Here is a 27,253-nt window from a genome sequence, read left to right on the forward strand (position 1 = left end):
TTCGTTTAGAAAAATGCAGAGTGCAATCATATAAACAAGATAGCAGTTTAAACAAACAAGGTGTACAGAGCTAACCAAAATGGAAATGTGGAAAGGGAATAGTGGAGTTTTAGGGAGTTATAATTACCTGTCCAAAGAGAAGACCATGAAAGGCTGGAGTGGCTCAAACTGGGAGGTCCAAGGGCAACACAGAACATACAGAATGCAGTATGCAGGCTGGGTTGTGTGTGCAGAGGTTAGGTTTTGAAACCATATTTAGACCTTAAAACAAGCCCCTGGCTATAGACTGTCTGGCAAGGTAGCAAAGGAATAACATAACAATGTTATTTCTAGTAACGTTGACCTAGGAATCGACAATGGGATTCCAGGCTGGTTGATAGCTTTAATTTTAGTAAGAAAAAACAGTGATTGAATTAGGACATCCCTGAGATGGATGGACAGGGAAATGTAGCTGAGGACACAACAGAGGGTAGTAGTAAAGTAGTAAAGCTTACTACTTTAGGTGCAAAGAGATCCTTTGTCTCAGTTTTGAGAGGAAATGCAGATTACATGGGAGAAGGAAGGAGTCCTTTAGATTTTATGGTTTTGTTTACTAGATATACACATGCCTCAGGGAAAACAATCCTTTTTTTCCCTGGGAATCTGACCTAGTGTTCCTGGAAGGTCATTGATCTCTTAAAAGCATGCTATCTCCAGCTATGAGATATAAAATGTGAGGATCCCAAGATAGTGCATGGGGTATGCAGGGGTGCTTACCCATTAAGTTATTTCTTATGTGCCATTAAAAACACAACAAACTTAATTCTGGGATGGCAGGGGGTACGGTGAATATGCGTATGGTGCCACTTAAGCATGTTACTGATTGCCCCAATTTTTTACAGGTGGGACCTGTGGATCACTGAGCCTGTGGAAGATTAATTCTGAGGGATTGTCCTTTCTTTCCATGTGGATGCTTTGGAAGAAGTGGATCCAAGCCAGACAGAAAGTGGCCAGGGCCAGTTGGGGGAAGTAAGCAACTACAGCTGTACCTTCAAAGCTGAGATTCCCAACCAGGGCACTAGGATGGCCACATTTCAATGACCAAAGGAAGCAAGTGCAGCATTTCCCCAGGTGGATAGGCGTCTGAGCCCCTAGTGGATAGGTCGGTGGATACGAATCCCTTGGTTTGAGACCCTCTGGAAGCACACAGTCTCACCAGCTGAGTCACCACTACTGCCAGGACTCTGACACAGCCTTGCTTCATCCATCAGCCAAGAGAGCGCCAAGGAGGAAATGCCTGGAAGCAGAAAGCCTTCCTGAAGGTCTATGCTCCATGCTCAAGGCCCTTTGCCCAAAGGTCACCACCAGCAACAGCACAACAGGAAGCCATGCAGGGCTGTCTCTGAGTGCTAGGAAACTATGCAGAGAGCATCCCAGAAAACACACACACATACATAGAGGAGGGAGTCCCTCTGGCCAGTGTTCTGCACAGCAGCTGCCCACTGCCTTCGCATGTCCCAGTGTGAAAAGCTGCCTTCAATGGAAGCCCAACAGGAGCCAGAGAACTGCTACTGTCCCTGGGCAGGAAGATGCTGTGATCAAGTGGCCACCTTGGCATGGAGTTGAACCGTGAGTGCTGGCCAAATGGACATACACACAGCTTTCCATCTGTCTCTCTTTTCCCTTGTTAAAAATATCCTAATATTATTGGGAAATATGATCGGAACTCCTGGGTCCTCAAGGGAGAGGCTGGCAGGGGGCAATGCTTGAAAAGTTACTTTTTAAAACTATAACTCCCAGAATCACCAATGCTTGGAAAAGGTGCTTTCTTGGAAAAGGTGACAACTTCTCAGAACTGGCCATCCTGGTTGGGGAATTTGTGATCCAAAAAACTAACTTTTCCAAACAGTGACTGTCTGGGGGAATCATTCACACCCCTTCACCTTGGAAGCTCTTCTTCCTAATTCTAAAAAGATATGGGATGTTTAGGAACTAAGAGGAAAGCACTCTGTACATGCACAGGTGTTAGGAAGCTGATTCCAGCCAAATGGGCTGAACTTCTGGAGGGTTGGGGCACCACAAGGTGGCTGATCATAATGGAGGAGCATGTCAACAATACAGGCTCAAGCAGTTATGGAACCCTGCTTCGTTTGTGAAGAGTGAGAACTGCAAACCCTGGAAACAGGGTCAGGGAATAAACTGATTCCCAAACCACTTCAGTCTGGAGGGAAACAATATTAAAAATAGAGTTGGCCCTCCACATTTGCAGCTTTGACTTTTGCGAATTTGATTGTTTGAGGTTTTGATTAATATGTTCTCTCTAGGAATCTCTAGGTCCTCCAGCGCAACTCTGCCAAAAGGTAACCATAGATTTTTGATGGAGAACCTAGAACTTCCTAGAGAAAACCCTTCTCTAGGCATTTGTAGATCTTCCAACATGATTCTGTGATCACCTTCTGGCAGACTCACACTGGAGGACCTGGAGATTCCTAGAGAGGTGTTCTCTCAGGTACAAAGAATAGTGTTTTTTTAATCTGCATTTTCCCCACATTCACAAGGGCCCTTCACTAACCCCAGTGAATGTGGAGGGACCACTGTAGTTTGCAACCAATTTCTCTTTTGAACATTGAAGTGCCTGACTCAGAAAGAAACAGAAACCAGATTACATAGTTTATGCCCCATTGATCTCAGATAAATGATTAAGGCCAGAATGTTCAGTTTCACTTTTTCCAGGATCATGCAGCATTGACAAGGGAAAGTGGACAAAATCCGTTGGTTTTGAACAGAGCCTCTTTCTCAGTGCCTGCTTTCTTCCACAGTTTTCCCCTTTCGGTTGTCATCGTTTATCCCATGGGTGGGCAACTGTGGAAGGCAAGAGATCTGTCTGCTTACACCCTTAGACAGCTTTAAAAAGGCTGTTAAGACGGATCTCTTCTGGCAGGCCTTTCCAGAACCCAGCCTCAGGAAACTCCTATGAATAAATAGATACCGCCGCTCCCATTGATTATTGTTATATTGATTATTGTTATGTTGTTTGACCTTTGGGTCAGTTTTAACTTGTATGGTTTTAATTCTCTACTAGATTTAATACCTTTTTAAGGGGGGAGGGTACTAGGGATTTGATATGTTTTGTATTTTTAACTTGTTAGCCTCCCTGATTGTTCTCAGAGGGGCGGGATACAAATACATTTTATTATTATTTATTATTATTATTAATCTGGAGGGGAAAAAAGTGGGAATGTATCATGGATTTGAGGCGAAAAAATTCAGATATTTGGCCATGCGTGTGGACTGCACTCCATAGTGACGTTGTTGTGAGGCCGGAGGGAAGAGTTCACATATACAGATCTGGGAACCTTAGTGTCAATCTTTGCTCTTCCTAGATCTAGCAGTTAGGACCATGGAGCTGATTTGGTGGGTGCCAAACTTCTGACAGGCTGTCTCTTTGTCTCTCCACTCCCTTCCCAGGGCTCCTTCTCCTGACTACCTTCCTGCTCCATATAAAACTAGCCAGGATGATTCCCACACCACTGATCTGTGACAGGAGACTAATCCAGAAGTACATCAGTGAAAGCATAGACCTGGAGGACCAAGTGGTAAGAGGCACCTATTTGTTGTTATCCTGATGACATAAAGACCTAGGTGCACCCTCCCTTTGCAAAATGACGTGTGGGGGTGAGTTTGGGTTTGTTTGCAACTCTTTGTAAGGTTGTACCTCTGGGTGGTAGCCAAGTCCTTGAATGGAGCAAGGACTCTGATTGCACTGTTTGGCATGTCACCTCTGGAAGGAAGGACTGGAACATGGAAGTACAGGCTTAGCCTCCCTTATCTGAAATTCCAAATCCCAAAATTGTCCAAATGGGTAGCTGAGTTAGTGACACCTTTGCTTTCTGTTCAATGTACATAAATTTTGTTTCATGAACAGGATTATTACAAATATTGTGTATAAAATTATCTTCAGGCTCCATGTATAAGGTGTACAGGTAACATCAATGAATTTCATGTTTAGACTTGGGGTCCATCTCCAAGATATCTCATTATGTATGCAAATGTTCCAAAATTGAAAAAAAATCCCAAATCCAAAACCCTTCTGGTCCCAAGCATTTCAGATAAGGAAGACACAACAATAGCTTGTTATGAATAATGAATTGTAGTCGTTGTTGTTGCAATTGTGTTTTACGGTTACTTTTATAGTTACATAAGTATATTGCCATGCCTTAGGTGCATCTTGTACTGTAGGCCAGTGGCTTGCAGCCGTTCGTTTGTTTAAAAAATAGGTATTACTTCGTTATTTTGAATAATAAAAATAAGAAAAGTTACTTTTAAAAAAATCTTGCATGCTTTGCAAGCACACTTCCACACTTGTTCTGACTCCAAACCCACAGTCTAAGTATCTGCCATTTGCACATTGCAGGAGCCTCTTGGGAACCATAGAGAGCTGACTTATTCCAGGCAGTGTCAGCAAAGGGCTTCCATATGATTGTGGCAGTGAGTTCGGTTTTAATCCAAATTGTCCAAAGGGAATTTTTGATCCAAAACACACGATAGAAATAATCAATTCTGAAACCTCTTTAACTGCCTGGCTCAACGCTAGGTAATTCTGGAAACTGTAATTTCATGAGACATTTAGCTTTCTGTGTCAGAGCGCTCTAGTGACACAATAAACTACAATTCCCAGAATTCCGTAGCACTAAATCAAGGCAATTAAAGCAGTCCCAAACTGGATTATTTCTGGAGTATGTTTTGGATCTTTCTGGGAATCACATTCAGCACCTTTGATTGTTGCTTTAAAATTTAGCCTAAACCTAGTGTGGATTCACCATCCCACTCCCACTGTTTCCCGATCGGATAGCTTCTTGATCTACAGCAACGCTGTCTACTATACTACAAGGATCAGCAGCTTTTCCAGGTCTCAGGTATTATAGAAATTTGGCAAACAGAGGAGTTCATCATGACAGTTTCAGTCCTCCAGCAATCCAAAACAGAAGTAGGCAGAGAGACAGAGGCATTGCTTTTCTATTATTTATGCTCAAAGGACTTAACATTGTAATTAAACATTCCAATACTAAACAGACATTACCTTCTCCCAGGTAATAAATAATCTACTATAAAATCTCCCAGTTTATATGTCAGCAATTGTCACAGTTACCAAGGAACATTTTCTCTATTGTATAAAGTAAAATATAGGACTTGAAGACATCTGTTAACTGATGGCAACCCCATGAGTTTCAGAAGGTTTTATTAGGCAAGAAATACTCAGAGGTGGCTTGCCATTTCTTTCCTCAGAAAGATAGCTTACAGCACTTGCTATTCCTTAGTGGTATTCCATCCAAATACTAACCAGGCCTGACCCTGCTTGTCTCCTGAGATCAGATGAGATCTGTTGCCTTCGGGATATAGTGCTATTTGTCTGTGATCTCGTTTATCTGTCTGTGATCTCCAGGTAGTAGAGTCTCACTTATCCAACATGCTTGGGACCAGAAGTGTTTTGAATTTCAGATTTTTTATTTTTATTTTGGAATACCTGTATTTGCATGTACATAAATAATGAGATAGCTTGGAGATTGGACCCTAGTCTCAACACAACATTCATTTATGTTTCATATATACCTTGAAGGTAATAATAATAATAATTTGTTTTATTTATATACCGCTATTCCAAAGATCATAGCGGTGAACAGCAAGTAAGCTAATTAGCAAGTAAGCTAATTTGCCCCCAACAGTCTGGGTACTCATTTTAGCAATCTCAGAAGGATGCAAGCCTGAGTCGAGCTTGGGCCCTTTTGCTGGTCTTGAACTCGCAACCTTGTGGTTTCGAGTGAATGGCTGCAGTACAGGCATTTAACCACTGCGCCACCAGGTAATGTTATACACTATTTTAAAAATAGTTTGTGCATGAAACATAGTTTGTGTCCATAGCACAATCAGAAAGCAAAAGTATCACTATCTCAGCCACCCATGAAAAAGTTTTTGTTTTTGGAGCATTTTGCGGATTTTGGATAAGGGGAACTCAACCTGTATGCATAACTTTCTTCCCCGCCATTCCTATCTTCACAACCGTTTGAACAGGTTGAACGAAAGCGCAACTCATCTATGGTTAGCCAGAGAATTTCAATGCACAGCACTCTAAACACTTTTGTGCCACTTACAACTGACAGCATAGGTTACCATATATACTCAACTATAAGTCAACCACATGTATTAGTCAAGGGCAGGTTTTGTGAGCAAAATTATGGATTTTTATATGACTCCTGGCTAAGTCAAGGGCAAAACTTAGGGACATGCAACAAAGGACCTAAATGATGAAGCAAAAGAAAACAATGCCAAAGAACCTACAAAATTATGGCAGCATAACTGTTTTGGTTCACACTAAAGGCTGGATGGAAGAGAGAGTAAAGGGAGGTCAGTGCCTCCAGGACAAATTGCCTTTCACCAGGGGATGACTCTTTTTTAAATAAGAGTATTTGCATTGACCCGTGGATAAGTCAGCCTAGGTTTTGGGGGTCAATTTTTTGACTAAAATTTCTAGACTTATACATGAGTATATACAATAACTTATAAAACATATTGCTTACAGAAAGATATCCTGACTGCTAAAGGCAAAGTTTAGCTTTTGTTTAGAAATGCAACTAATCTGGCAGAGTGTTAAACTGTTAGCATGAAGGAAGAATCTCATGAAAGAAAGGGGAAGAAATATCCAGATAATTGATAATTGCCCCTTTTCTCTAACATCACTTATTCTTTGTCTGTGTGCCTTCAAATCACCTGTGGTTTTCCACAAACAAGAGTAAAATTTGAAAGCATTGTTATCACTTCATTCAGTTGTCAGCAAAAAGAGGTGATGAGATCTGCACTGAAAAATATCAATTGGTAATGGTGAACAAGGAGAAAATGCAGAAGACTTCTGCTAAGGGAAGCTTTTCTGGGGTGTGAAGTCTTGACGCAGCCCTGTTAGCTGGCCCTGGACTCCCTCTAAATGTCCTTTCTCTTTGCAGAGCCAATGTGAAAACCTTCCCATTCTCCAGCAGCCTGTGCTCTTGCCCCTGGTAGGCTTCAGCCTCCGAGAATGGATGGCAAAGACAGTGAGTATGTAGGAATGGGTAAGAATGTTCACAAATAGTCAGTTCAGTAACTACATTTGTGTATGTGTATGTGTGTGTTGTTGTTGTGTGCCTTCAAATCATGTTCGACTTATGGCAATCCTAAAATGAACCTATCATGGGGTTTTCTTGGCAAGTTTCTTAAGCGGGTTTTGCCATTGCCATCCTCTTGAGGCTAAGAGGGTGTGTCTTCTCCAAGCTCACCCAGTGGGTTTACATGGTCAAACCACTACACCAGGCTTACTGTGACTTACTCTGCAAAAGAAGTTGTGTGGAAAGCATAAGCCTTTGTAGATTTGGTCTGCTTCCTCAGATACATTGGGGGAGAGGGAGGCTGCATCCACACTGTAGAAATAATCATTTCTAACACCATTTTAACAACAATTGCTCAAGGCTATGGAACTCTGGGATTAGTAGTTTTGGGAGGCAATTTAGCCATCTCTGTCAGAGAGCTCTGGTGCCATAACAAACTACAGATCTCAGGATTCCATAGGATGGAGCCATGGCAGTTAAAGTGGTGTCAAAATGGGTTATTTTTGCAGTGCAGCTGCAGTAGAGTCAGGGGGAGGGAGAGGTTTCTCCATGGACTAGGAAACTACTTGAAGGAAATCTTAGGCATGAAGAGATTCTTCACATTCATAATTTCTTCAGTGCAAAAATTGCCATGTGTTGGTTGGTTTTGCACATAAGAATGAGATTTTCTGCACAGGAAACATCCCCCCCTCAATAGTACAGAGAGGATTGTCTGTACAGGAAGCTTGCTCCCAGAGCAGAAAATCATGTTTTTAATTCCAAAGCAACAAAACCCCACCATGTGCTTTTTTTTTGCACAGTGTTGACCTGCAAATACTCCTCAAAAACTGTAAAGCTTTCAATGAGTCACTCTCACTGGAAAGAAAAACTGCATGATTTGTGGAGGAGAAAGACAAGTTATAAAAATTACATCAAGAGTGGATGAAAGAAGGGATGAGTTGGGTTTATCAGATGGTGCAGTCTAGTCGATTTACAAAATACAGTATGCAATGCTAATATCCTGCGATCTTGTCCTTTTGTAAAATCATGATTTGGCTGCGAGAGGAATCCAATTAACCCTCCCACAGGTCTTCCCAAATGTATTTGACTGTAAAAACCTGTATTCTTCTAGTCCATCATATTGGGATGAAGGTCGGGAGAAGGGCAAGAATTAAGAGGTTGTACATTTGGTTGTCTTGTCTTTCTTAGAATCAGGTCAAAGCTCAAGAAGTTCTCCGTGACCTGCTTACACTGGTGGATGTCATAGCTATCACCCAGCAAGAACTGACGCAGGCCTGCCCCTCTCTACTTCTTCAGAAGCTTTATGAGAAAGCCAGCTCCTTCATTCTGCATCTACAAAGTTATAGGTCACAGGTGAGACTACCAGCAACTCTTCCAGAGCACTGTCCAAAGCTCCACTGTCTTCTTCATCAGGCAAAAGACTTTTTTTAAAAATCATACAGAAGAAAAGCGACGATGTTAGTCAGAAGTCAGTGTTTAGTATCAGGTGCTGTTTCTGTTGTAGTTGACTGGAAGGGATCTCCCGATTCAAAATGCAGGGTGTATTTTCATCATTTTGGTTGGCCAATAGAGGTATCGCTCTTTTGTGCATTTTGCATTTTGTTATTTTGCTACATGGCCAATACAGCTATCCCTGAATATGTCTTTTGGGCATGATGATGGTGATGATTGGCAATTTAAGTTTTCTTAGGTTTCAGCCTTTAGTAAGGAAACAAAAATATTCAAATGTCAAAGCCAAGCCTCTTAGGGTCTAGCTTTAAATCAGCAGAGTAGCAGAAATGTGATCTTGCCTAACTATGGCCGGTTACAAACCGGCACTTGGGACGTCTCTTCTAGACGCCCCTGGGTCTAATACGGACTCTGTCCGTACAATATGGCACCGGCCGTTCCACATGGCCGGCGCCATCTTTACGTATCGGACGCTGTGCGTCCGAACGAGTCGCGGTGCCTGTGACATCGCGAATGCGCCCCTGGCGCCTCGCGACATCACAGAGGTGCCGCAGAAAGAAGCTCCATTTTGGAGCTTCTTTTTTGCTCCGTAAGGGAGCTGCGCGGTGTGGCTGCGACGGCTCCCTTACGGAGCAAACGGCGGCGGCGGCAGACCGCCTCAAAGCGGCGGTCTATAACCCGCCTATGATTCCCTAAGAACTGATAGTGACTCAAAAACAACAAACATGTAGCTTGTAGTTTAAAACAAAAGTTTACTAATGGCTTTAATCTATACCTACATAAAAGCTATATCCTAATCTAGTTAGTGAATACTTCAGGTAAAAAGAAATCTTTATCTCACCATGTCACCCTTAGAAAGTCTAATGTCACGTAAGATTTTCTTGCAGTTAAGGAGCTACTTGTGATTCTCCCCCTTGAACTTGAACCTGATTGTGGCAGACAGCTTGGATTCCCACCTGCTGTCTCTGAAGTGCTGGGTTTGGACAGGCACCCAAATTTGTTTTTCTTGTTCCAGGGACAGGAAATGACAAGGCAGACAGAAAGAGCCCCTCAGCTTATCCCAGAAGGAAACCTCAGGACTATTTTCCAGACCTACAAACAGCTCTTGCAAGGAAAGATCCACTTCCTCTTCAATGACTTGAGGAAAGATTTCTCTTGCAGCCTTGGTCGCCAGGCTAGGGCTGCCGTGTGGGCTCAACATCCTTCCAGCTGGGCTACTTCAAGGGGCCAGCAGTGAGAGACCCTGCAGGTCTAAGCCATTTGGAGAGAGTGGCTGGCCCTTTCGTGGCCAAGAGCGGAACAGCGAATGGAAGAGCAGTGCAGTCCAGACCCTTGAGATGATGGTCTTGGGGAAAAACACTGGGAGAGGAATATAACAATGGCTTCAGAGAAGTCGGAGCCCTCAAGTAAATAGCTGCTTGCTTTAGCTGCCTGCAAGAAAAAGGAATCCCAGAGTCAAGTGAGTCCAGCGATGCTCTCCAAAGGACCATGCTCTTTGCTCCCCTCATTGTACTTGGCTGATGGCTATCCAGAATTTTAGCACCTCTGATGCAGTGTATGCAGCTAGAGAGAGCAGAAGGGAACTGGTATTGACCATTCTCTTGACAGAATTGTGGGCTTTCTTTCTAGCCACGCACACTGGATGCCACTTGGCATCATTCCCGTGCAAGAAGGTGACATTACCAGTTGATCACTATGTCATTTAAGGGCCCAGTGTATTTTAGGCTTCTTGCCAAGACCAGACAGGCACACTTGGTTTGTTTGTTTGGATAGATTGCAAGCTGCACCCACTTAAAAAGCACTAGTAGCTCAAGGAAATTGAGACACAGAATAGCTAGCCATGAATTCCAGCTCCTCAGTAAGTCCTAGATACATTCTCCTAGTTATGGTTCCAGCTTCATTTAACAGACTACAGAAGCCATGTTTTGGTAGGTAACAAGTGACGAAACACTAATAAATTTAAGAGCCAAGTAACACAATTATTGACTTTGGGACTTTTCACTTTATGCCAAGACCTGCCTCAAGAATTTGGAAAAGGCACAGCAAAAGCATTTTTGATACTCTAATAATTAAAACGGAGCCAACAGGGACACACTTCATGGATGTTCTCACTTCTATCCCCAGAAACAGGACACAGGGTACTTGGAAATGTAAGCTGACAACTGTAAATAAGAGATGGACTCTTAGCAGCAGGTACAGAAGAAAGAAACCTCTTTGCCTCTCGCAGACACTTTGTCCTGTTACACCTTTATTCCCAAGTGTCTGCAGGCCACTGCGTCCACCCATGGCAAGGCCAAGAAGAGCCAGATCGCATCTCTGATGCAGTATATGCATAAAAGTCTGTTACAGAGACACTGCTTGGAAGGGAGCTATAAAAGGCTTTCTGTCTATACTATTACCACAATAAAGACTTGCCTTTTTTTTTTAACAAAAAGAAGTGTCTCATCATATTTTCCAAGGCACATAAAACTAAAGGTCAGCAAAAGAGATGGCCAAGGTCTTGCACACAGCAGACCAGATGTAGAATCATGGAATCTTTCACTGAAAGGGGGCCATTATGGCCATTGGATCCAACCCGTTACACAGGAATACACAAGTAAAGCACTCCTGAAAGATGTCCATCCAACCTCTGTTTAACAGCCCCCAAAGAATCCACCACCTTCTATTCCAATATTGAACAGTAAAGAAGTTCTTCCAAATTTTTAAGTAGTTCCTGTGCTAGTCCTTGGAGCAGCAGAAAACAATCCATTTTTATAGGACATCCCTTCAGATATTTAAAGATAGCCACCATGTCATCTGTCTTTTCTCAAAGTTAAACATACACAACTTTCTTTCATTCCTCTAAAGATTTGGTTTCTAGATCTTCTACCATCTTAGGCTGTATCTATACTGCAGAAAGAATCTGGTTTGACACTTTAACTGTCATGGCTCAATGCTATGGAATTCTGGGAATGGTAGTTTCTGGGACACCTGACAACTACCATTCCTAGAATTCCACAGCATTGGAATAAAGTGGTGTCAAAACAGATTATTTCTGCAGTGCAGATGCAGCCATTGTTACCTTTCTCTGGACATGGTCCAGCTTGTCCACATCCTTCTTGAATTGTGGTGCTCAGAACTAGACACAGTATTTCCAGGTATTTCTTCCCTTGATCTGGATACTGTGCTTCCCTTGGTTGATGCATCTAAAATTGCATTTGTTTTCTCAACCAGTGCGTCACACCACTGACTCATATTTTTTAGCTTGTGTTCTACTAAGAACCCCAGATCCTTTTTGTATGTATTGCTGTCGTCGGGCATCTCCCAGCCTATAACTGTGAATATCAATTTTCCTGCCTAGATGGGAGTACCTTGTATCCCTGTTGAAACTCATTTTGTTAAGGCCCACCTCTCTAAACTGAAGGTCATCAAGGACAAAAAAGCTTCCAGATGGGCCTCCCCTTTTAAAAAGTTGCACCCCTCATCCCTTTAGCTACTGAGGGTTGGAAACTAGTCTCCAGAACATTAGAGCTTGCCCATCCTTGCAGTAAGACTTGAGTGATAAACTTCTGGCCTCAGAGCCTTGAAGTGTGGCTTGTACTTTCTCTTTGTTGTTAGGAAGGGGAGTGGATGGGAAATAATTAAAAAAGAGAGGACCTCTAGTTTGTGCAGGTATTTTAAAGTATGCACATACATTAGGGGGGCTCAATCTGTGTCTTATCTTCTTACTGCCATAGCATTAGAGTAAGGCAGAAGATCTGCAGGAGCCACGAAAAACAGCAGAATACAGTTAGCTATTAACTTTGTTATTATATTTTGTGTTGCTACAGCTGAGCAAAGGCACACCTGTGAGATTTTCTGTCTTATATGCCAAGCTAACATGGCTGGCTTTTGAAACACTACATCATGGCTTGTACAAAGGAAGAGAGGAGATGATGGTTGCCATTTGCTGCTTCAACCCAGGAACAAGGTGTCTAGGGTTGCCCGTGTTGTTTAGGGGTGCTGTTTCCTTCCCCATTTGTGATGAAATCTGAAGAAGGGGAGAAGAGGGAAGGGAAGGAGAATATTCCACGAGTTTTGGCAATTTTCAAGTGTGTGGAAATTACCTCTGCCTCATTTTCCAGCACTGGGTCTTTGTGGGGTACATTAATTTTCTCTTCCACCTCTTTTTTTTAAAAATTGAAAATAGAAAAGAAAATAATATTGGGGCTCCCAAAAATAGATGGCCAAAAAAAGAGATTAAAACAGACTAAGGCCTGAAACAGACAGGCCAAATAAAGCAGCTTTTAGCTGCTTTGGGGACGTGGCGTTTAGACAATGCATACCCCTGAAGCGGCTGGAGCGGATTTAATCCACTCCTGCCAGCAGCCTGCTTGGGACTGAAGTGGTGGCTTGCTTCGGGAGTGGGCCATCCAGTCCCCATGATCCCAGAGTTCACTCCTTCCGAGCCATCTGCTTCAGCCCTAAGTCTCCTGGAATCTTTTGTGGGGCAGGGGTGTCCAGTGTTGATGAGACTCTGATCTAAACCCTGAAGAAAATGCACTCCTGGTTCAGAATATGGAGGCCCAATCCATTTGTTTTACTTAAAAAAAAGAAGGAGTAACTAATCTCAGTCTGCAGAATGTGGATGCCTCTTGCAGGTCTCTAGCTCTTCTAGTATAAGTGGACTGCACCAGACAGAAGTGCAGCAAGTACAAAAAAACCTCTACGTTTTTAATTAAGGCAACAAACTAAAGTCAAACAGAGCTGCCCCCTACATTTGCTATACAGCAAAGAGATTGTGTCCACAGTCTACCTGAAATGTCAATAGTGACTCTCAGGGAACAGAGGTCCCTGTGTAATAATAATTAAAAAAAGAGTCTGTTAACCACAGCTGTGTAGACACTTGGAGAATGAAATGGAATCTCTCCAATATTAGCAGGGGGTTTTCTTCTTTAGCCTGGCGCTTGACTTGCTCATCATCTGGGGCATCTCGGACCAATTTTAGCAGCAAAGTCTTTATGCAATCTGAAGAAAAAATAGTTTCCTCTGAAGATGCCAATTGGGAGGGCAGGAATTGTTGGTGGTGGGAAACACAAGAAATACTGGTAGGCCAATAGTCTCTCTAGCCCTCTCTTTCTATACTTGAGGGGCAACATTTCCACGGTGTCCCCAAGAGTCCAAGCTGCTTCTCTAATCTCCAACCATGCAGCACCTCAAGGTGATTAGAAGGCCAGTTTCTTCATCAGGAGATAAACTCTGGAATCAACTTCAAAACCATGCAGGTTGTTAGCATCTCCCTGGAGCCTCATGAGCAGACCCCCATAGGACACGTAGGCAGAGCTAAAAGGGGACAGAAACAAAGCCTTTAGGTTGCATGAAGAACCTTTTGTTGTCCAGGAGTCATGGACTACAACTCCTATAAACCCTTACCATTGGTTACTTGGTGGAGCTTCTGGAAACTGAAGTCCAAAACACTTGGCGAGCTTCATGTTTGCAAAGCTTGCGTTGGGCTATATCCATCTGACCAGCCCTCTCAGAACTATACTGATTTTCTCAAGCAAGAAATTCTTACAATTGTGAGACACTTACAGGCGTGTGGCGGCTTCTGTGGATGTTTCATCCCCCTCGATTCTGTAGACTTTCCCATACATCACATACTCAAATTGATCAGCCCTGTGGAGAAGAACAGCACAAATGAAAGGAATGTTCTTTTTTTTACAATCACATATATTGTATAAGTTCAGAGACACACAAATTATGGTTAAAAGATCTGAACTGGGATGTGAACCAGCTTACAAAAATTGAAGGACGTAAGAACACATATGGCTAGAAACATAACAAAAGTTATTGTTACAGTATAATTAAAAATTAACAATAGAATTGAGAAGAATTTAATTTATTTATTTTTACTTAAATTTTACTTTTCTATTCTCCTGACATGGGATCCAAAGTGGCTTACATAATAAATTTATTTTATATGTATGCATTTTTAAAATGTATGCACTAAAAATCCAAGATGTACAGATAGAACTAACAGTTCCAAAAACCTGCCAAAATTAAGTATTTTCCTACCACTGGAAGGATAACAAGAAAGGGGCCATTTTAACTTCTTGAGGAAGAGGCCAAGGGGCAGCCAACAAGAAGGCTCTCATATCTCAAAGCCTCTATGGGCTCATCTTGGAGAATACCATCCTTTAGACAGCCTGGATCTGAATTAGGTATGGCTTTGTTGTTGTTGTCAATAGTCATAAAGTTGACTTCAATTTATGATGATTTATGAGAGGCCTCCGAGTCACCCTGCTGTTAACAGCCCTGTTCATATCTTGCAAATTCAGGGCTATGTTTTTCTTTATTGAATCAATTCATCTATAATGTGGTTTTCCTCTTTTCCCTCTGCCTTCTACCTTACCAAGCATCATTGTCTTCTCAAGTAAGTCATCCCATGATGTGTGCAAAGTATGACAGTTTTGTTATCTTGGCTTCTAGGGAGAATTCAGGCTTGATTTGCTCTATAACCCATTCCATGGTATCCAGCACCACGTTTCAAATGAGCTGATTCCTATCAACTTTCACAATCATACATAAAAATTGGAAATACAATGGGAAGTGCAGCTAATTAAGGCATGCAGATTCATTTCTCCTGCACAGTTTAAGGCCAGGACAAGAAATACATATCATGACCTACAGATTTTCAAGAACCCCTCATCTTGTGGAACTGTAAACTTTGCTTGCCTCCCTTTTTCTTATGCAGCCCAGTCTGCTGTGATGGCTAGAGTGATGGACTAGGATAGAGGAGGCCCAGATTCAAATCCTTATTCAACCATGAGGCTCACTTTGGCCTAGTCACATAAACCTTACAGGGATGCTGTGAGGACAAAGGTGGTGAGAACCATGTATGCTGTTTCCTTTAGGAGCTTGGATACTTTGGGGCCATTCCCACTTGCTGTTTAAATTGCACTAAATCAATTCCTCGCTGCGCTTTAGAATTGAATCCCAAAAGGTCCCTTGTTCCCACTATCCAAGAGATTTTTTTTCGTACCCCAATGGAATTGGTTCATTTTGTGGAAGGCTTGTTGTTCCCACTTGGCACCCCTCTTCGAAATACACATCAATCAAATACGAAATACATGTCCCCCATGCGGGGGATATCACACACGCACACACACCTTTCCCCCTTCACATCTCTCTCTCTCTCTCACACACACACTCCACACACACACACTTTTCTCCCCTCACATAATGGCAGCGGTGGCTGGCTCTGGCCCCTGGCAGTCCCCAAGGCCCCCAGCCGAAGCACAGTGAGCCTTGGAGAATGGTTGGAGCTCCCCGGGTCTGGGCTGCTACTGGACAGCTCCATGGAGGTGCCGGGGCTGCGTTCTACATGGGGACTGTCGGGAGTGAGGAGAGGAAGGCAAGACAAACCTTTGGGTTTTTGTTTGTGAAATCAATAGAGCAATTTCACAATTTAGCAGTTGTGACATCACTCTATTACTATGTCAATCAAATTTTCTTTCTTTTTTTTAAAGCAAAAAGGCAGCACTGGGGGTGTGCGACATCTCCTGCCCCTCTGCCATTCGTCCCTCCCACTCCAAATGATACAATTCTGATCTGTTGTTCCCACTTGTTGAACCCACTGCAGAATCGTTATTTTAAAAAAAGAGCGCCAGGGAACTGCTCTTTGAACAATGCGGGCTTTTTTCATTTGCCTTGCATCGTGACAACTGCTATCGATAGCACCGGGATCAGAACCGTTTCCAAATGGAGACGAGGGTCATATAATTTGCTTGCCAATTCGTTTTTTTCATAGTAAGAATGAGGCCTTAGTAAAACAAAATATGATGCTGTAAACCCATTGCAATATAAACAACAGCTGCACTGCTAGCTCCTACTTTCTAATCTAGGATGAAAAGCATGGAGACCCCAGAGGACTCTCATGAACTGAATAACCTGGAGAATTCTACAAACAGCTGCTGCATATAGGAGGAGCAAATTGCATAGAATGTAGCATTATATACACTGAAACAGTAATATTTGCACTCTTTTTACTGAGGCCTGAGAGAGAACTCAAGCAAAGCATTGACTTGCACACCTTGTATTGGTTAATTCCCTTTATGTTACTCAGTGCTGTACGGTAGTCCAAAATGTTGTGTTGGGACATGGGAGATTCAGGTCCCAGTTCCTCTTTAATCTCATTGGTGACCTTGGATTACTCACTCTTTCTCATCCTGGCCAAGTTTATAGAACTGTTCTGAGGATGATTGTAAGGAAGAGGAAAACCACACAGATCTTGAGCTCTCTGGTAGAAAGGCAGGTTATTAATTAATAACAATCTCTTCTAGCTTTGAGAATTAAGGCTAGTCTGGATGAGGTGGAAACAGAACATTAGATTCATGATAGAACTGTGGCTGTATATACTCCCCAAAGAATGGAAATTTCTAGCAATACACAGATCTATCTCTCCATTTTTGACTTGCCACATTAAGTTTATTCCAATCAGTTTCTGCATGAGTTTGTGATGTTCCTCCCACAGAAAATTCTTCCATACTTTCACATGCATTTATTTCAATATATGTCTCTTTGTATGCACTTTTCCTAATATATGCATTTCTGGTGAGGGATTAATCTAGTGTTATAATGAGGTTTTATGTGCACTTTCTCCTAACCTATGTATGCCTGTGTGTACTCCCCCCATCATATGTTTTCCTCAAAGTGTGCAAACTATGTTGCAAAATTCAGGGAAGTGCAACTGTCACAGTATAGCCATATCCCCATCTGTTGATAGGCATGAGAAGTGTACATTGTATAAGTCTGCATGAAAATATGAACTAGGCACATTTCTCTCCCATCACTCACCCAGCACCCATCCATTTTGCAGAACTAGCTCCCCATTACCTGGATGGTCTATCATCTGTAGGGTTATATTCTCCATCATCCAAGGTTCCATCTTCGTACAAGGTGCTGGCAATCACTAGGCGGAATTTGTCGCCTGACATGAAAGAGTACATAAGACATAAGAGCTAGCATAGTGTAGTTGGACTGCAACTCCAGGAGACCAGAGCTTGACTACCAACTTGGCCATGGAAACCAGTTGGGTGTCTTTGGGCAAGTCAGACTCTCTCAGCCTCAGATGAAGACAGTGGCAAATCTCCTCTGAAGAAATCTTGCCAAGAAAACCAAAACATGGCATCAAGCAACAGTTGACATTAGGCACATAGCCAACAACAGTTGAGAAGGAAAAGATGATGCTCTCCACTCAAAATAAGGACGGGCAACTTCAAATGGTCTGGGACTATTTTTGCAGGTGGCACGGTGGCTAAAATGATCATGCATATTGCTGTCTTTATTTCAAATACTTCAAATTCTGCAAGTCAAGAAGCTTGAATTTGCAGGGAGAAAGGGCTTAAGAATAAAGACATAGACATTCCACCAACAAAAGCTTAGCCATTAACCAGCATTGTCAGACCAGTTACTGAAACCTCACTTACCAAGATCAACAGGGTAGATCTGTACATTGACATCCAAGATTAAATCCATCTTGAAGGACTCACTCTCACAATGCAGTCGGGAAACTGGTGAAACAAATCTGGGTGTCAGTTATCGGAGGGTACAACATTGGGTGTGTATTGTCATTAGGATGGAAGTGGGAACTTTTTCTAGAAGTCACAGCGACAGACATGGGTGGGTGGAAGCAGAGGGTCCCTTATTTAGATTTCACTATTAAACTCAGGGGGTGACTTTTTACTATGTACTAACTTTTGGCCTACCTCACAAGGTTGTGGTCTGTAAGTGGGGAGGGGGACTATATTTAGCACCTCAGGTATGTGGGGGCAACATTGGGCATAAGGACAACAAATGAATGCGAGGGTTGAGGGAAAAAAAGAGAGACTGAGAGAAGAAATAGAACTTGGGAAAGATACTTTTGGGATGACAACTCCCAGAATCCCCAGCCAGCATGCACAAAACTGTGTGTTCAAGAGCAGCAAAATGGGATGGGAAAGAAGAAGGGATATGGCTGCATCGATAGGAGTGCAGTAGCTAGATGAAGTAATACAGTAAGCCCTCCTTATCTATGGATTTTTTATCCACAGATTCAAGCATCCACGGCTTGAAAATATTCATAGAATCCTAGAGTTGGAAGAGACCGCAAGGGCCATCCAGTCCAACCTCCTGCCATACAGGAACACATAATCAAAGCACCCCTGATGGCTGTCCAAAAAACGTAGACATTCCAAAAAGCAAACACTGATTTTTCATTTCATATAAGGGACACCATTTTGCTCTGCCATTATATTTAATGGGACTTGAGCATCCACGGATTCTGTTATCCACGGGGGATTCTGGAACCAAACCCCAGTGGATAACATGGTCCCACTGTAGTATCGTTCTATTCTGCTTTTTCAGACCTCAAATAAAACGCTATGTCCAGTTTTGAGCAGCACAATTCAACAGGGATGTGGACAAGCTGGAGGGTGTCTAAAGGAGGGTGACCAAAATGATGAAGGGCCTGGAAGCTATGCCTCATGAGGAGAGACTTAGGGAGCTGGGGATGTTTAGCCTGGAGAAGAGAAGGTTAAGAGGTGATATGATAGCCCTGCTTAAATACTTGAAGGGATGTCATATTGAGGAGGGAGCAAGCTTGTTTTCTGCTGCTCCAGAGACTAGGACCCAATGGAGCAATGGATGCAAGCTCCAGGAAAAGGGATTCCAGCTCAACATTCGGAGGACCTTCCTGACAGAAAGGGCTGTTTGACAGTGGAAGACACTCCCTCAATGGAGGATGGTGGAGTCTCCTTCCTTGGAGGTCTTTAAGCAGAGGCTGGATGGCCATCTGTCAGGGGTGCTTTGACTGAGACTTCCTGCATGGCAGAAGGGGGCTGGGCTGGGTGGCCCTTGGGGTCTCTGTGCTGCTATTACCATCTCCATGTATAACTTTAGTCTAGAGGCTCACCTTGATAAAACAATGCGCACCATCCTCCTGTCAAAGCACAGCATTTAATCGCTGAATCACTTACTACTTTGACCCCAGACTAGTCAGAGAAAGGGAGCCTCCTCAGGTCCTCCTTTTCCAAGGCATGTCCTACATTCCCAACCTTCTTATATTTTATTGTGTTTTTAATATTGTTGTGAGCCGCCTCGATCTCGTTGGAGAAGCGGAGTATAAATAAATATTATTATTATTTAATGACATGACTCCAAAGGACGAAGCCACAAGAAGGCGAGATATCCTACAAATCCCAGGATTCCCTAGCACGAAGGCCTACAAATCCCAGGGGCCCAAAGGCCAAAGCGTGGGGCTGCCTCCTTCTTCGTACCTCGGTCGAACTTCTTGCCCTCGGGGTCGATGTCTTTCACGTCGAAGATATCCTCGAAGAGGATGCCTGCCATGGCCAGGCGGAGGAAGGGGAAGGCTTGGGGCTGACAAGGCAGACGCTGCTCTATCAGGGAAGGGAGGAGGGGATGAGGCCGGAAACCCAGCGCCAAGCCAAGAAGGAGCAGCAGAAGCCCCAAACCCCTTCCGCTCTCCTTGGAGCCAGGATTGGAACTGGACCCGCGTGGATGGAGATTCGAAACGCTCTCTCAGAGACACACTTCCGTCGCTTTCCGTGCGGGCACTCGCAGATGACGTCAGAGGACTGAAGCTCAACCAGCCATCTTGGAAGCGGGCAAAACGACGTTGAACGGAAGGTGGTGAGAAAGTGGGAGGGGAGCATGGCGGGCGGAAGCTCGGGCAGCCATCTTGGTAGCGGGCAGAGGGAGGGAAGCGGAACTGAAAAGGCAGCGAGAAAATGGAGGCGGGCGGCGCTGGAGTGGAGGTTTTTTGCGCATGCGCAGAAGAAGGCTTTTCAAGCTCTGAGGCGAATCAGCGATGTTTTGCTCCAACGGAAAAGAAAGTCAAGAAGAGTCTTATTCATGTCTTGCCTCAGAATCAATGAGATCAATATATTGATAAAAGTGGATATATAATTTTACTGATTAGAATGGATATGTCTTTATATATATACATACATACATACACATATGAGGATAATATAGGGATAGCCTTAATTTTAGTCGAATTAGATTGTTTCTTTTTTATATATGTAGTAAGAGAAGAACAGTTTGGTTTAAAAAGAAACAGTCTATTTCTACTAAAAGTAAGGATATCCTTATAGTCTCCTCAGATATATATATATATATATATATAGAGAGAGAGAGAGAGAGAGAGAGAAATACATATCAATTCTAATCATTAATCCTATATATCCACTTTTTTATCAGGAAGTTAGGCTTATGGTGATAGATGGAAAAAGAATATCCCTTATTAAAAGATGCTAAACATGATAGAAGATAGGTTTATCAATGACAGGTGTATGTAAGAAAATGTGGATAATAGACATAGAAGGAAATGTACTTTTTCTGTTTAGATAGTGATGTAATTTTAAATGGATTGTTTGTTTGTTTTTACATATGTTTTATGGGTTTTTTAATGTCAAATCAATAAAAGAAGCCATGGGGCTACGTTTATTATAGCATGAGTTCTTTTCTTTTCAAGTAATGTTTTTATTAAGGTTTTCTGCTGAAAATGAAAACAAAACACAAGAAGGAAGAAATGGAAGAAAGGAGGGAAGAACAAGCCAGACGCCTTCAAGAAACGAAATACAAAAGCGACTTCCAACTTTCTCTTCTGTCGTGTGTATATAATACATATACAGTAGGTTATGAATGTTTGTTTTATGGTGTTATTTTAACATGTTTTATATTTATTCTGTTGTCTAATGGCCTTTTGGCTGAAATAAAGGTATGGAGAAAAATATATACATTTTTTATTTGGATAAAACCATTAAAAAAGGGACACCCACCCGCTAAAAAAAAGCTGTAACAAAACAAGGTTAAAATGGTAAACATCTAGTATTTACTTTCTAACCCAAAAGACTCCCAGACTCTCTTAACTATAATACCTTTGTTCAAATGACTCTTTAAGTCTACTCTGGTCTTCCTCTTAACCGACATTCTAAGTTAAAACATAAACATTTGATGCTAAAGTAGCAACTCAGGTATAATCATTATCCCATTACTTAAAGGCTAACAAATTAAAACAGAGAAAAATGAAATACTTGGGGGGAGATGCTTGGGGCAGAGCTGGGTTGGGATGGATGTCCTCCAGGTGCCCTGCCTGCCTCCAAGAAGAAGAAGAAGAAGAAGAAGAAGCTTCCCGGGGGAGGACCAGGAGGAGGATGCAGCTGCTGCTGATTGGTGGGGCTCTGTGAGGAGGCGCGCTCTGATTGGCTGCCGTTGGCTTTCCAGGTGACAGCCACCGCAGGGCTGGTCCAGGCGAGGAGGCGCCCTCGGCATTGGAGGCTCCTCTCTCCTCCTCCTCCTCCTCCTCCTGGCTCCTGCCATCCAAGTTTCCCCAGGTTGCCTGGCCGGCCAGAAAGAGAGCCGTTTCCCTCGGGACTGGGAGGGCGAGGGTGCCCCTGGCCATGTACAGAGTGCCCCCCTGGGCGAGGAGCATGGCCCTGAGCTTGTGAGGTCTCTTTGGAAAGGCCATCGCAGCCGCCAGCCCCTCTCTCTCTTCCATCTCTGCCGGCCAGGAAGCCCCCCCAGGTTGCATGGATGAGCAGAGGAGGAAGAAGAAGCTGACCAACTACACCATTGGTCTCCTCTTCCTCTCCGGAGGGATTGAGTATGGTAAGGGAAGGATCATGCCTGGGAAACGGGCAGTGTCGCCTAGTGGTCAGGGTGGGAGGCAAGAGGCCCTGCTCTGCAGGAGGGTCCCTCCACGCTTTTAGGCCAGGTCCTGGGGGCCAAGGCAGGCTGACCAGCCGTCCTCCTTTTCCAGGACAGGCCCTACATTTCCATTTCAGCCAATATTACAGTCAACAAACCTACATTTTAGGTTTGTTGGCCAAGGAGGATCCCCAAACGCCCTCCATGTTGAGCTAAGGACCTAAGAAGCTGGGTGACCTTGGGCAGGTCACACTCTCTCAGCCTCAGGGGATGAGCCCTGCCAAGAAAAGCCCAGGATAGGACTTGCCTTAGGGTCGCCCTAAGTCAGAAACAACCTGAAGGCACACAATGAAGAAGAAGCAGGGATTGACATTTCTATGAGTGTTTTGAAGCTTTCCGTTTGGTCACGTCCTCCATTTTTCTGGGATGGCCCTCCACTTGGCCAGTGCCTTGCCCTCCTTTGCAGTGAGGACATCTGGTCACCCTGCCTTTTCCAGGACATGTCCTCCGTTTTGACCTTCCATCCAGGAGAAATTCCAGCATGTCCTCCACGTTCAGCAGGACAAAGAAGCGTATGTTTATATTTCTATGAGCATTTTGAGCTTTTCTTTGGTCATGCCCTCCATTTTCCTTCAGCGTCCTACAGTTTTTCTTTTGGGGGGGGGAATGAAGGAAAGGGGTTGTTTTTATTGTGTGCCTTCAAGTTGTTTCTGATTTAAGGTGACCTTAAGGTGAGATGACCAGCCGTCCTCCTTTTCCAGGACAGCTCCTCCATTTCAGCCTTCTGTCCAGGAGAAATTCCAAAATGTTCTCCATGATGAGCATGGATTTCCATTTCTAGGGAGTTTATCGCATGAAGGAGAGCAGGAGTTTAGTCCGTGAACATCCCGGGAAAATCGCGTAATTACACGTAACAATTTCACATGACGTCGCACAAAACCCGCCATTAAAGTCGTCACAAAGAAGCTTTAATGCACATCTTTTTACTTTTGGGATTTCAGGGACAATGCATTTCCAATATCAATTTTTTTGCACAATTACTCGCCATTTCTGCTTTATTTGTGGGATGCTTTAAATGCACTTTCATCTCTCTTTAATGCCGAAATCAGCCCCAGTGTGATAAAGTCCTATGAGTGTTTTGAGCTTTTCTTTGGTCATGTCCTCCTTTGTGGAAGGATCCCCAAATGCCCTCCATGTTGAACAGGGCTAAGAAGCATGCGTTTATATTTTTAGGAGTGTTTTGAGTTTTTCTTTGGGAATGTCCTCCATTTTTCCTTGAGCGTCCTGCATTTGGCACTGCCTTGTCCTTCTTTGCAGTGAGGACATCTGGTCACCCTGTGCCACCATTACTTTCAGCTTTTACCATGTTCCTATGAATGAGAGTCCTTTAAGAGCCCTTGTTATATATAGGTCTTGCAGACTCAGGGCCCTGGTTTTCTTGGAGTGCATCTACCCCAGCGGTTTCCAAACTTTGGTCCCCCAGGCATGTTGGACTTCAGTTCCCAGACTCCCCAGCCTTTTTGATTGATGCCCAGGGATTCTGGGATTGCTGTTGTTGTGTGCCTTCAAGTGGTTTCCAACTTATGGCAACTCTAAGCGGTTTGAGGGTTGAACTATGACTCTGGAAACCAGGCTCAGCCATGGAAACCCATTGGGTAACCTTGGGCAAGTCACACTCTCTCAGCCTCAGAGGAGGACCGTGGCAAACCCTCTCTGAAGAAACTTGCCAAGAAAACACCATGATAGGTTCACTTTACAAGTTGCTGCAAGTCAGAAACGACTTGAAGGCACATAACAACATCATTGTCTCAGGACATGTCCAAAGTACAGTAATCTCAGTTTAGTTATCATGGTTTCTAGATAGACTTCAGACTTGATTTACTCTCAGCCCCATTTGTTTGTCTGTCTTTGGCAGTCTGTGGAATCTGTGGATCTCTCCTCTGGCGCCATAGTTCAAATGAGTTCATTCTCTTTCTCTCTGGTTTCTTCACTATTCACTCCTCACACCCATACGCAGTAATCGGAAATACGATGGCATGAATCATTCCGCTTCTGATATTTTAATGATATATTTTTACACTTGAGGATCTTATCCGGTTTGTCATAGCTGCCTTTCCAAGCTGTCGATTTCTTAGCACGCTCACCATTTTCATTTATGAGTGAGCTAAGGTATAGGAAGCCTTTTAACTCTTTTGCTGTCTTCTTCACCCGTGTAAAGATTCTGTAAACCGTCTCTGGTCATTTATTTTTGTTCATTTGGTAACCGAGCTTCAACACTTCCTTCCTTGACATTTATCAGTAGTGGTTCTGAGTCTTTGCAGCTAATATTGTGCCAGCTGCATGTTTCTTAAACTGTTGATATTCTTTCCCCCGCCTCCTTCTTCTTGAGTCTAATCCCAGTTTCTGTACGGACTAGGAAAGGTTTTCCACCCACTTTATTTTGAAATAAAGGTATGTGTTGCCATCTAAACATTCCTGCCCTTCATAATGCTATTAAATCCAGAGTTTTCAAATTGCACGCCCAGCATGTGGCAGCATTGGGACCTTCGAACCCAAATACTTAGTGGTGAAGTGGTTTGAGCATTGGACTACAACTCTGGGTTCGATTCCTGGCTCGGCCATGAAACCCACCGGATGATCTTGGGCAAGTCACATGCTCTCAGCCTCAGGGGAAGACACTGGCAAACTTCCTCCCCACAAACTTTACCAAGGAAACCCCACAATAGGATTCCAAAACAACATTGTACAAGCAGCTCATGGCCTGAACAGGGCTCATCCTGTCATTGTGGGGCGAGTCTCCTTCTCTGCTTAGTTGTTATTCAAGTTATTTCCGACTTGTGGCAACCCTAAGGCGAACCTGTCACAGGGTTTTCTGGGGCTGAGAGTGTGTGACGTGCCCAAGGTCACCCTGGGGATTTCCATGGCTGAATGAGGAATCAAATGTTCATCTCTAGAGCTGCAGTCCAACGCTCAAACTACTATAGCACACTGCCGCTGCTCAGACCATGAGGTATTATATATTGGTGCTTGGCTGTTTAGGCCAGAGTGGAAATCCTGCAATCCTCCAAATGTAGTTAGAGTGCAGCTCCCAGCATTTGTCACCCTTAGCAATACTGGACTGTTGGGAGTTGCACTCTGATAGAGGACCACACAATTTCCAGCCCTCTTTTTGCCAAAGTTAGGGAAATGGTGGCTATCTAGATATAGTTGGAAATCAGTTCCCATCAACTTGTCTGAAGTTATATTTGATACTTTCAGAAACCTTCTCATTCTCTCTATGGTATTTAGTGGCCCTAGATTTCATTTTATTACACTATAGCACACTATAGCATGTATGCAAATCCAGAACAGGGTAGGAGGTGTCTGTTGTTATTGTGTGCCTTCAAATAGTTTCTGATTTATGGTGATCCTATCATGAGGTTTTCTTGGTGAGGTTCTTCAGGGAGGGTTGACCGTTGAGGCTGAGAGTGTGTGACTTGCCCAAGATCACCCAGTGGGTTTCCATGGCCAAGCTTGGATTCGAACCCTGGTCTCCAGAGTCATAGTCCAATGCTCAAACCACTGCATCACACTGGCTCTTTCAGGAGGCATTGACAAACATTAAAATGGCTTGACAGTATAGGGATAGGAATTGTGTGGCCTTCCAGATGTTGCTTAACTACAGTCCCCAGCAACTCTCACCATTGGCTATGCTAGGGTTGATGGGAGTTGTGGTCCAGCTCTACGTAGAAAGCTGCACAATTCTCACTCCTGCTCTTGTAGATGAAGTGGTGGGATATGTCCTTATTATAGAATGTGTTTTCATGGACTAAAGGCCATTTCATTAAATAGCCTATTGTCTATGAAAAGACATGCTAGAATAAACTTGTTTTTCTTTAAGGTGGCACAGGACTCTGGGTTGATTTTTCTGTAACCTGGTATCTATGTTGTAATGGAAGAAACGTGAGATATTTATGTAAGGAGTCAATAATCTATGAAGGTCACTTGAGAGATGCAAGTTCAGTAGAAGGTGGCTAAGTGCTATGTGTTTCTAAATTAAGATCTCTGACAGGACACAGGGTACAGTGAAAGTGTGAGCCAGTGTGACGTAGTGGCTTAAGTGTTGGATCATGACTCTAGGTATCAGGGTTTAAATGCCCACTTGGCCATGAAAACCTACTGATTGACTTTGAGCAAGTCACATTCTCTCAGCTTCAGAGGAAGCCTATTAGAGTACTCTGCTGATCTGATTTGTGAGAATCCTATTTCATTCCAGTCTTTTCCTACGTAAGATCAGAGATTTTTAAACCCCATCTCCTGCAGACTGTATTGTGACCTGAGTTGTTGTCTTATTTATCCTTTTACCTTAATGATTTGGGGGAAGCAAATGACAGCCTAGCACTGTGCTGTCTCTCAGAGTCCCTTATGGCTTTGGGCTGGTGACATCTTCCTCATTGCTATGCCTGTTAAGATCCAGCCACAAACGCCTTGCTCTCTTCCTTTCTTTTCTGTTGTTTGGAGTTTGGGATATTAATATGCACAGGTCAAATGGGTGCAATAACATTTCAAGGTTCTTGTGCTAACCTTGTGCATGTCACAGCCCAACCTACCTTGCGACACTCAGAAAAAGAGGCTGGCCTGGGTGGGGAGATGTAAACTGTAACAATAAAAGGATCAAGTTGTAAAACCAGTGCTACAACACAGTTAAAATGAGGTGGCACCACAACTAGGGCCGAAACTGCAACATAAAATTACGTATTCAGGACCTGTCGAGCTTTTGTTTCTAAAAACATGTTTCGAATTCTGAACTCTACCCCAAAGATAACCGGCAGAAAAATTCTCAAAAGGTCAACTAACAGTACTATTCTGGAACTGGGGACATTATCAGACAAGGGAAATTGGAAGTATAATCCAATGGCAATCTGAATGCAATCATTGGGTTTAACCTTATTGCATGATAGACTACCACACGCAATTTTGGGCAATGGGAAGTCAGTCCGAACGCAATCATGGGGTTTCACATTATTGCATGAAAAGTGATCACA

At 43.3% G+C, this 27,253-nt stretch overlaps 3 protein-coding genes across 8 annotated transcripts in view; 2 read left to right on the forward strand and 1 right to left on the reverse strand.

Moving 5' to 3' along the window:
* The first annotated feature begins 1,088 nt into the window (after positions 1 to 1,088).
* THPO (thrombopoietin) lies at positions 1,089 to 9,801 on the forward strand. The gene is made up of 5 exons (XM_089508718.1): positions 1,089 to 1,608; positions 3,448 to 3,575; positions 6,975 to 7,061; positions 8,301 to 8,465; positions 9,577 to 9,801. Exons 1-5 carry the CDS (start codon positions 1,596 to 1,598, stop codon positions 9,796 to 9,798), a joined length of 615 nt encoding a protein of 204 aa, XP_089364844.1. The 5' UTR covers positions 1,089 to 1,595; the 3' UTR covers positions 9,799 to 9,801.
* Positions 9,779 to 21,696, reverse strand: POLR2H (RNA polymerase II, I and III subunit H). 3 transcript variants are annotated; one of them, XM_089508720.1, is made up of 5 exons: positions 19,835 to 20,105; positions 18,008 to 18,091; positions 17,415 to 17,508; positions 14,112 to 14,195; positions 9,779 to 12,570 (listed from the first exon to the last, which is right to left on the reverse strand). In XM_089508720.1, the coding sequence occupies exons 1-5, from the start codon at positions 19,905 to 19,907 to the stop codon at positions 12,534 to 12,536; spliced, it is 372 nt and encodes a 123-aa protein (XP_089364846.1). In that variant the 5' UTR covers positions 19,908 to 20,105; the 3' UTR covers positions 9,779 to 12,533. The 3 variants fall into 3 exon arrangements, with proteins under 3 accessions (XP_089364846.1, XP_089364847.1, XP_089364845.1); XM_089508721.1 differs by lacking the exons at positions 9,779 to 12,570; positions 19,835 to 20,105 and adding exons at positions 13,233 to 13,862; positions 21,617 to 21,696; XM_089508719.1 differs by lacking the exon at positions 9,779 to 12,570 and adding an exon at positions 13,233 to 13,862.
* A 212-nt stretch (positions 21,697 to 21,908) lies between these two features.
* Positions 21,909 to 27,253, forward strand: part of LOC149317952 (major facilitator superfamily domain-containing protein 8-like) — a 38,414-nt gene continuing 33,069 nt past the window's right edge. For 3 of the 4 annotated variants that reach the window (XR_016279948.1, XM_089508722.1, XM_089508724.1), the window contains exon 1: positions 21,909 to 22,190. Coding sequence is in view for 2 of the 4 variants with exons in the window: in XM_089508722.1 (XP_089364848.1) it covers positions 22,112 to 22,190 (79 nt within the window). In the remaining 2 variants the exon portion in view is untranslated. Of the gene's footprint in view, positions 22,191 to 22,729; positions 22,802 to 27,253 lie in introns of those variants that run through there. The other variant, XR_016279949.1, reaches the window with a different exon arrangement.

The sequence above is a fragment of the Sceloporus occidentalis genome, unplaced genomic scaffold (genome assembly GCF_023333645.1).
Source record: "Sceloporus occidentalis isolate IW3139 unplaced genomic scaffold, rSceOcc1.0.p SCAF_2, whole genome shotgun sequence".
Taxonomy (NCBI): domain Eukaryota; kingdom Metazoa; phylum Chordata; class Lepidosauria; order Squamata; family Phrynosomatidae; genus Sceloporus; species Sceloporus occidentalis.

What these genes read in the sequence shown, in the direction of transcription:
- THPO (XM_089508718.1), top strand. An exon ending in TAGACCTGGAGGACCAAGTG is followed by an intron (nt 3,576 to 6,974) that starts GTAAGAGGCACC and finishes TTCTCTTTGCAG; the next exon opens with AGCCAATGTGAAAACCTTCC. An exon ending in GAGAATGGATGGCAAAGACA is followed by an intron (nt 7,062 to 8,300) that starts GTGAGTATGTAG and finishes TGTCTTTCTTAG; the next exon opens with AATCAGGTCAAAGCTCAAGA.
- POLR2H (XM_089508719.1), bottom strand. Translation starts at nt 19,907, where the DNA reads ATGGCAGGCATCCTCTTCGAGGATATCTTCGACGTGAAAGACATCGAC. An exon ending in ACAGATGATAGACCATCCAG is followed by an intron (nt 14,196 to 17,414) that starts GTAATGGGGAGC and finishes TCTTCTCCACAG; the next exon opens with GGCTGATCAATTTGAGTATG. An exon ending in ACAGAAGCCGCCACACGCCT is followed by an intron (nt 13,863 to 14,111) that starts GTAAGTGTCTCA and finishes GTCCCCTTTTAG; the next exon opens with CTCTGCCTACGTGTCCTATG.